The 10,336-nt window shown below is 42.1% G+C and overlaps 1 protein-coding gene across 1 annotated transcript; it reads right to left on the reverse strand.

Moving 5' to 3' along the window:
* Positions 1-7,711: 7,711 nt before the first annotated feature.
* On the reverse strand, positions 7,712-10,079 carry LOC123072679 (ubiquitin-fold modifier 1). Its single transcript, XM_044496287.1, has 4 exons — positions 9,873-10,079; positions 9,688-9,785; positions 8,539-8,571; positions 7,712-7,925 (listed from the first exon to the last, which is right to left on the reverse strand). Exons 1-4 carry the CDS (start codon positions 9,959-9,961, stop codon positions 7,846-7,848), a joined length of 300 nt encoding a protein of 99 aa, XP_044352222.1. The 5' UTR covers positions 9,962-10,079; the 3' UTR covers positions 7,712-7,845.
* Positions 10,080-10,336: the final 257 nt, after the last annotated feature.

Raw genomic sequence — 10,336 nt, forward strand, 5'->3', positions numbered from 1 at the left:
GTACTTTTGCTTATAATTATTGAATGCATGCTAATTTGAATACTACTTTATTTTATGATTTGGTTTTGCTTATTTTATGATTTGGTTTTGCTTATTGAATGCTCATATTGGATAAGTTCTCCTTCATTCCCGTGTGATAGACAATTTGGTGTAATAATTCACTCGGGAATGAAAGGAGGAGCTACGTACATCACCGATAGTTAACCCGTGATTAATAATAATGATCTAGTTTAATATTTGAATTATGAACATAGGCCGGAAATGTCATACTCGGACGACGAAAACCGCCCGGGGGAGTGTGACTGGTGCCACGACGATCGAGGTATGTGCGACAGGTTCATTGAGCTGGACGAAGATCGGCGCTTCAGTATTAAGCTCGAGGAGACCTTCGATGTTCATACGGTACGCAACGACGACAATAGTTTTATTTCGTAATTAAGCACGACTTCAACTATTTTAACGTGTATTTTTCATCTTTTCCAATTCGACTAGCTTATCCCATGCTTTGCAAGACACTATGTCTTGGAGAGGATGGGTTTTGAAGACCATGAAAGTATGGAAACCAAAAAAATTATCCTAAGTACCCATCATGGTGTGGATTTTCAAGTAAAGTTGTACAATGCTCAGAGTGTAACCCATTTTGGTTGCAAAAATTGGGAAGCACTTTGCAAGATGTATGGTTTTGATGAGGGTATGCTTGTCACCATGGATCTTGGTGATCCTACAATCGAGCAAGAGAGACCTTCGATTTGCGTCCTTATGGATACACCTCCAATTCTTCCCCCATGTGAGCTTGACATAGTTATTAAGTAATTTATATTGTTTACTTTAAAATAGTTGACAACTTATTTCCATTGATAGCTTATTTTCGTTCTTCAAAGAATGTGCGGAAGATGGTAGATAGAACCTACTACACCGAAGGCTCCGAATTAACTTATCATGAGAAAAATCATCTGGTCGCATTTTGTACTGATCTTGAGAATTATAATATCTACAATCAAACTCCTCAACATTATGGTTAATACGTGCCACTAGTGCACGTGTTGAACTACGGTAACTACCATGGAGATACCCTGGTAAGATTTTTTACTATTACGACATCCGTGCATCTTTTTGCACACTTATAAAATACATCATTGCTAACTACGAAGTTATTACTATGTTTTTCAACAGATAATCCCGAATGATTGTGTGCCTTATCTGATGTATACGCTCGGTACCCTTCATGTTTTGAACATACAACCAGGTCTTCCTACGAATCTCAACTGTCCATATCGGGTTTCTAAAAGAAGTGGAGACATCACAATCAAAGAATGGAAAAAATGTATGGACAGTCGTAAGGAGCTTCTTGGAAGCAAAAAGCAACGAAGGGCAATAATTGGAGACGGGATGATCGCCATTCTTCATAATGAAGAGTCAGGGTCTATATTGTTTTATGCTATTTTACCTTAAGGGTGTTTAGGTCCTACCTGATACTGATGATCATGTGCTAAGAACAATTATGTAGGGTTGGGTTCGATGACTATGAGGATGATGATCGTATGACTTATTATTAATAACGAGTAGAAGTTGTATGATGATGCATGATTAGTAAGACTTGTTATTATATATGATGATGTATGATGCGAGCATGCATGAGTTATTATATTAGCGGGTGAAATGAACATATATAGCAGCAGCGTTAGTAAACCAAGGATGAAGATATAAGAGAGGACACTTCTCTCTATTAGCTAGCTAATAACAACCTAAAAATAACCCCCAAAACCCCTAAAGCAGCCACTTTTCTAAAAAAAACATGGACTTTTGGTCCCGGTTGGTGCCACCAACCGGGACCAAAGGCCCCCCTGACTGGGCTCAGCGCACAGGCCACATGGAGTCACATTGGTCCCGGTTCGTGTTTGAACCGGGACTAATTGGTGGAGGTATTAGTAACGACCCATTAGTCCCGGTTCATGAACCGGGACTAAAGGCCCTTATGAACCGAGACTAATAGGTGTTTTCCTACTAGTGTATGTGCCCACATACCATCAGTCTCTACTGATAACCTATATAGCCATTTACTCATAAGGCATTTATTCTTAATTTCCAGATTTTCAATACCGAGACCTCCCTGATCCTTGGGTCGGCATATTATACCCCATCGTGCTAGACGATATTTCTTATTGGCCTCATCTGACTGCCAGAAGAATCGAGATCGAAAAAAATCTAGTCTCTTTTGTACCCCCTTGGGTACCTCAAAGAAGGATAGCAGGAACATCGGCATACTAGTAAGTACTGAGTTAATAGGCACTAGCCGGCCTTCATACGACATTAGCTTGCCCTTCCACCAGCTATGTTTTTTTTTCAATTCGATCTTCGATGCATTTCCACTCTTTATTGGAAAGTTTGCGACGACGAATCGGTATGCCCAAATAACTAAAGGGCAAAGAACCTAATTCATACCCGAACAATTGTCTATATGTTTCTTGCGCCTCTTTGGCCCGACCAAAGCAGAACAATTTACTCTTCTTAAAGTTGATTTTTAGCCCCGACAATTGTTCGAAGAGACATAAAACTAATTTCATGTTCCGAGCTTTTGCAATGTCATGCTCCATGAAAAGAATAGTGCCGTCCGCATATTGTTAAATGGAAACTCCCCCATCAACTAGATGAGGAACGAGTCCATCTACTATGCCATTCGCCTTGGACCTGCCGATAAGAACGGTCAACATATATTAAATAAGAGGGGAGACATCGAATCCCCTTGTCTCAAGCCTTTATGAGTTTGAAAATACCTGAAGCTGGCCACATGTTTGACAGCTCATAATCAAATCACATTTGCATTAAGAAGTTATTAAAGGACCATGCTACTATTATTATGTTAGTGCTCACCACCAATATGCCACAAAACTAACAGTCCAAAACTATACTGCAGGCTTTCTACAGAGTATTCCCTCGTTTTAGGTCACCAAGTAGCGACCTAAAACGTGTTACATTTGTGTACAGAAGGAGTGCAAACAAGCAAGCTGGGAAATAATATTACCTCCATTCAGAAATAAGTGGTGCGGTTTTAGTTTAACATTTATTTCCGAACAGAGGGAGTACATCCTTGCATGCTGGTCTAGAATTCCATCTTTGATAGGCTAAAGTTTTCCGTTAACAAATGAGACCATCATAAATGAATTCGCCAAGACAGGAAAAACCCGAGGACTGTTGTTCCACATTCACAGTCAGATCATCATACAAAATGTGGTATGTGATAGCCTATCGTCATCATCATTCATCAAGCGCTAGAACCTACAGTAGAAGTCAGATGATATGTAGTGGCCATGTCCAGATGGAAAACAATCCAGGTCACGAAGTGCCAACTATGATTGGAAAATCTTAAGCATGTGGCGGAAAGCAAAATAAAGGCCACATGGGTTCCTACTCGCCCTATCCATACCTCAGAAAACGGTGCAAGCCATCCACGGAAAGCCTCAGTGAATCACCACTTGGCTGGCAAAGCCGGAACAGATCAGCAACCTATCTGCCTGGACCAGACTAGATGTTGAAACCGTGCTATGCATTTCCCTGTTCCCACGACCATAGGCTTCCCATAGGAAGCTTTGATGCGGGCGACCAAATGATGTGCAGATAGTGGTTTTTTGCTTGTTCTCCTCAACCAGGCCCAACTGAGACATGCATGCATGTGATGCAGGCAAAATCAGAGATGACAACCAAACACTGTGTTCTCAAAGTTGCGGCTCAGCTTCTCCAACCTAGGCATAGAATTGTGCAAGCAGTTTGAACTGGGGTAACACATCACAATGTGTTTCTCCAGCAACAGGTTATATTTCTTTGCAGTGACTTTACATTCTGTAATTGCCTCCGTGTTGAAGCATTTTCCCTCCTTCATTCTTTGAGACTGGTGCGAAGACTTGCTCTCGAGTACTTATTGTTTATCTGTTGTCTAGCTTCATGTCTAGCTTTGTTCTCTATGTTGTTGTACGGAAATGTGTTTGTCTATTTTTGTTATACTTATTTTCATGTACTTCTACTTAATTATTTTTCCTATCTAGCGTGCTTCTGTCTCTAGCTTATTAGTTATGGCTCAGATTCTCCTAAGTTATTGACTTCTTTAGTTTAGTAATTCCTCTTTGCAGTACTTGTATTGTTTTGTTTACTCTATTTTACTTTGTTATTAAGTGTTTTTCAAAAAATTCTTAAAATCTTCTATTCACCTCTCCTCTGGTTGATAACTTGATTCTACATGGATGATTATCATAAGTGATGATATATTTCAATACCAAGTCAAGAGTCCAGACCACACACACAAACATGTTGACAACGGTTACTAAACCAACTGTATCATGTAAGACATGTTTGACTAAGAAAACAGGTAAAGCAAATGCCAATAATCCCATGACAGACTACTAGTAAACACCTTTTATACTCTAGAATTTTCTATTTACTTGTAATAAATCATAAACATGACACTGTCATCTAGATATATTTCTTATTCCATAAATGTTAGATAAATAACCCATTATATTTAATGATACACACACATATATACACAGTTCATTCGTTTTTAATAATATGTATAAGAAAATTTATTTTAAGATGTTTTAGGCTGTAATGAGTCAAAAAAATTAATAGCTTTTGTTACAAATTATAGTTTACTCTAGCACAACACATGTACATTTCAATGATATACTTTTACCTTAAACTCATGGACCCAGAATTTATTAAAGTGAACACACAAATGGGTGATGCATTATATGATATTGTGGCTTGAATCTTGATGTCATACGTTGTAATTTTTTCAAATTAAAAGCGTTTGATTTTGCCTATGTCTAGCAAATAATCCATATATGAAGCACGAATATGCGTGGTGGAGGGATAAAACGGAGGCAATACAGATGTGTCAGCGTCAATGATAGAATTATGACAATCATGACTGATAAATTGTTCACCATGGTTAGTTTGAACCTTTATTAGAAATGGTTAATTTTTATTAAAGAGAAAAATAAAGAACCTTAATCCACGTCTATTTTCATTAGTAATTTAAATAATAAATATGTTAAATTGTACTATGTTTGTAACCAAAAAATAGTTTTATTAATGAAATCTCTTTTATGAATATCTCCTTGTTTATGATTTTATTATTCCTTGTACAACAAATAAGCACCTAATTTATTGGAGTTAATATGTATTTTGACACAATAGTTCAATAGGATTAATCGCATAAAACTTTAAAACACACCTATGACACCAAGAACTATGTATTTTGCTCGATTCTGAGCTATTCTGGGGACATGAAGCAACCACACGTCTCTCAACTGCTTTATTTCATGTTCTATCAATGTCAATTGGCTATATTGATTAGGATACCTGGAAATTGAATGACTATCAAATGACATGAAGTCAATGTTAGGATCAAAAGCTCGGACATAGTCTTGCGCCTTCTAACAAAATGACCTTATGCGAGGATGAGTGAATTTTGTGTTGTCAACATTGTTTCTAAACAAGATTATGAAATGCACCCTGAAGCATTTTCTAGTTTCAAGTACTTCTTGGGGCATCAAGAGACATATTGATATTATTTTTAGGAACATAACCCACTATGAGAGGCCTAATATCTCGGGTGTTTTTTTTCTACCAATGAAGAGTGACTACATTAGCTAGCAATAAAGATAGAATCAATGACCATGGCGTCGAAAAAAAAGGTCCATGGCATCGGCAATTTCTATGGGGAGTTCCGAGCCAAACTGTTGTTCGCGGTTGCTCCCTACCTAGCGTGTAAGCCATGACTCACGGAGTTTGCATTGCAACCCATTTGAACACGGATGACATGAACTCCCAATGTGTCTCATGGGGTGTTCGGGGTATTGAGGGTTACCAGAGCTATGGCCTACGAGTAGTGACTCAAGCTCGAGCAGGAGTGACATCCAGTGAAAGGGGCCAGAGAGAGGACTTCCTCCATTGCCGCAATCTCGACGTCTAGCACGTGTACGCAACCAAGGAGTTGTCGGGCATCCGACGAAGATTGAGGCCCCCCTATCATCTCACAGCACCATTCCAGTCCCTGCTGATCCATCGGGTTTAAAGGCCCATGTTGCCACTTAAACCCTGTCTCGTGATGTGCGGGATGCCATGGCTGCCCAAATTTGCTGCCACGGTAGCCATCTTACTCTGGCCTCTTCGTTAGCTACTTTTCAGCAAATTCAGTTAGCTCTCGATTTGGCAACAATGTAGGATGCCTAGCATAAGCTCCGCGGACTTTCTCGTGCCCATCGGAAGCATGGCGCTCCACAGGTTGCCTTCTGGGCAGGAGACAAATTTGTGGGCATGTGGGCGGGGTGTGGAGGGGGAACGGGGGAAACCCTTGGTCATCGGTGGCGGCCACGACATTGACGACGTCATCTGGCGTCGGCTCCCTCCTTGGAGGCCTTGTTGAGGTTCGCTCCCGCTCGTCGCATCCCTTCCCGGAGGCGTCATCCGGGGTGCGTGGCTGCAAGGTTGGCTCTTGCTGCTTGTTTGTGAGCGGATGGTGGCGGCTTCCTGTACATCTTCGGCCGGTCTTCGTCTTGTGGTATCGTTCTTCAACTCGTGTTTGGATGTGTGGTTGGTTGTGCCCGGTGGTGAGGTCGTGGTAGACATGTGGGTGTGGTTCGGGCTCTGATTCCTCACGTCCGGGATGCTCTATTGGTTCTGTTCATTGGTTTTGTTCATGTCGCTCTCGGTGAGCTTTCTACATTCCCACGGTACGGTGCCCTTCGAGCTAGGGCGAGAGGATTGTGGTCTTCTGCAGGCTCTGCGAGAGTAGGCGATGGCAATGGCCACCGATGCTGGCGTTCTCACCTTGTTGCTGGTGTAGCTGTTGTTCTAAATGTTTGGCCTTGGCAATTCAGGTTGTGCTTCCCCTTCTATTTTTTAGTTTGTATGTATTGTTGTTAGGTTGTGAGTTGTTATAGCACTCTGTATTTTTTTCCCTTGTAAGTTGTTCATTTGTACTCCTAGCCTTGATGGCTTTGTTAATTCAAAGCCAGGCAAAGGTCAGGTCTGAGCCTTTTCTGAGGCTCGGCCGTCGCCTTTTCTCTAAAAGATAGACAACACACTTGCCTCTACGGCACATATTCTCCTAGCTTGCGAGTGCATTGGAAGCTAACTTCAAGATGTGCCTTGTCATGAACACAAAACAAAAGCTGGTTCTGATGCAAAGTAATCCCTTTGTAAAGAAATTTAAGACATTTTAAATAACTAAAGTAGTGATCTAAAACAGAGGGAGTACCTACTTCTCAATGAACAATGAACTATAGAACTAGTGTTACTACAGAACCTGTCTCCTCCTATGTTAGTGGAAGTACGACACCTAAGAAGGCAAACATTTTCTTGCATGGCTTCTAATTAAAACAGAGAATTAAAATCAGATCGATTCTGTATAGGCAAAAGGGGTCATTGATGCAGCGGTTCGACCTCCCCATGCCGCAGCACATCAACGCCTGCATTCTCTGCTCCTTGCAACAGTCGCTGTGGACGACCTGGCTGACGCCTCACGCCCGACAAGGCGCAAGGGTATCAGAGAAACAGAAGAAGGCAGAGGCAAAAGCATAGGTCAATGTCTTTTTTCCTCGGAAACAAATGAGATATCCAGCACTGGTGTGCCAGGTATATTTTTCGCTCCCTGGTTTTTAAGAGCATTACCAGGAAATCAGGGCCTGCAAACAAAGACAGCAACACATGGCACTGTCTGGCAAGCTATATATTCATCCTGTCAATCATAGGATTATACTCAACCATGTTACATCCATTATACAACCAAGCATGGACATGCTTTTATTCCTGTTATATAGGATTCTTCATTGTTGACTCTAACAATGACTAGAAAGACGCCACCGGCGCTCCAACTCTGTCGCGGGGGATGAGGCGCAGCTCAGAGCCATGCTTCAAGAACACGTTGCCTGCAAATTAACAATAGTTTTACATCAGCAGGCATGGAAGAAAACGGGCAGATTTACATAGGGATGTGGTGTCCTATTGGCTAGACTAAGATACATGTACTAAATATATGGCATACCATACGCAAGCCCTAGAATGCCGCTCAGAGTTAATCAAGATATAAGAGAAGGGCAATGAGTGCCCTGAAGATATTTATCTTATGTTCAGAGAGAACTGTGTTTTGAGGAAGAGAGAGCTGCAAAGCTATTAGGTTTATCAAGTACTCCTTTCTACAATCAAACTGGCCACCTTATCTAAGTTCTAGTAGCCAAATTTAGTGCCAGCAGACCAACACAAACCGAATGGTTCATAATATGAACATGCAAAAAAGCAGTGGCCCCAAACAGTTCAACCAGTCTTGCTTAACTCAGACGACTAACTTAGCCCAGTAACTCAAATATTTCTATGCAACATAATTAGTGTGGCGAAAACATATTGGTGGACTTCTTGTAGCTAACAAGAACATTGTTGCATGTCAAGGAAATCCTGTAGCTAACAGAACATTGTTGCACGTCAAGAACTGAAAAAGAACACAGATCTGAACAAAATGTAAACGTGGGTATCTGCAAATAGTACCTGCACTTTGCTGTGGGTTGATGCCGACTCCATCTGCAAAGGGGGGAAATGCAATGTTATTTCAAATAAGAACATTGTCTATGTCAAACAAAAAAGCAAAACAATAAGGAACAAACATTTTTCTGCTGTAACTATCTGAAGCTTGACAGCGCATAATCAAATGATGATTGCATTGTAAGAAGTTAAAAAGGCTCATGTTAGTATGTTAGCTCTGACAACCACACACCAAAAGGCAACGAAACTAACAGTTCAAAACTACACTGCAGGTTTTCAGCAAAGTAAAAAGAAACAAGCCGGGAAATAACACATCCTTGCATGCTGATCTAGAATTCCATCTTTGATGGACTAAAAATTTCCATCTTTGATGGGCTAAAAATTTGTGTTACCAAAATGAGATTAGCACATATGAATTCACTAGAAAATCAAAGGACTATAAGTCCATATTCCTAACCACTACACCATCATAAAAATGATAAGGTATATGTGGTAGGCTCAATCATCAAACACTAGAAGCCCAAAAATATGCGGTGGCCGTGTCTAGGTGAAAAAGCTGAAACATTAGAAATCACTGCTGAGCAACTCATAAGGCTAAGAACATAGGGCCATGAATGCCAGCCATCACTGGAAAACCTCGGGCATGCCCTGGGAAGCAAGAATAAAATCACAAGGGCTCCTACTCGCGCTATCCATACCTCAGGACTTCAGGAGCGGCGAAAAACATCCGCAGAGAGCCTCAAATCACCCTATGGAATCACCACTTAGATTGCCAAAGTCGGAACAGATGAGTAACCTATCTGTCTGGATGAGACTACATGTTGAAACCGTGCTACGCATTCCCTGTTCCCACGACCATACAGACTTCCCACTGAATTCCTCATCTTCGTCGACAATACAAAGTAACTCTCTTTCTCCCCCAAATTCACAGGGCATATTTGAACCTAACAGAACACCTGTATTACTATCAACCATTCCAACATGAAGACAAATCCCACCGAGCAGAGAAGCCGCGGATTACCTAACACTTCCCCGGTTAAATCGCAACCTGATAGACTCACGCGACACACCTAATCTAAACCGCATCAGAGCAGGACAACTACGATCCCGACGGGATCCGACGGGGAGGACGCGCGGAGGGGCGGGGGGGCGTACCGTTGGTGATGATGGCGCTGGTCTGGGGCGGGACCTTGAACTCCTCGGCGGCGAACTTGAGCACCGCGGTGAAGGGCGCCGCCTCCGGCACGCTGAACCTGCGAGGCCACCGCACGGAACACACGGATCAGGACGAGATCTGGTCCGCGGAGGGGAGGGGATGGGAGGGGGCGATCTGCACTCACACTTTGAAGGGGAGCTTGGGGTCGGAGGTGAGGATCACCTTGAAGGACACCTTCCCTCCTCCGCCGCCCCCGCCGCCCTCCGCCGCCATGGGTGCCGCCGCCGCCGCCGCCGCCTTGGTTCGCCTTGCCGGGGTCGCGTGATAGAAATTTTGGTTCGGCCGATGCGATGCGATGCGCCTCGCGAGTCCTGCTGGCCCTTCTTTTTGTGTAGGAAAATTCCTTTTCGCGTTACTGCTTTTTCATTTCTTTCCTTTTTTATTTCGTTGGAGAAAATATTTATACAGATCCGACGAATATCTCCAAAGTAAATGCATATTGTAAAAAATTATAGTATGTCTGTACCATGAAGACATATTTTTGCAGTTTCCGTCTCTCACTCACACATTCCCTACTAAATGAGGTCCACCTTGACGAGCTCACCGAGGATGAAATCCTATAAAAACATAGGATTAGTGGGTGATATT

This window comes from Triticum aestivum, chromosome 3B (genome assembly GCF_018294505.1).
Source record: "Triticum aestivum cultivar Chinese Spring chromosome 3B, IWGSC CS RefSeq v2.1, whole genome shotgun sequence".
Taxonomy (NCBI): domain Eukaryota; kingdom Viridiplantae; phylum Streptophyta; class Magnoliopsida; order Poales; family Poaceae; genus Triticum; species Triticum aestivum.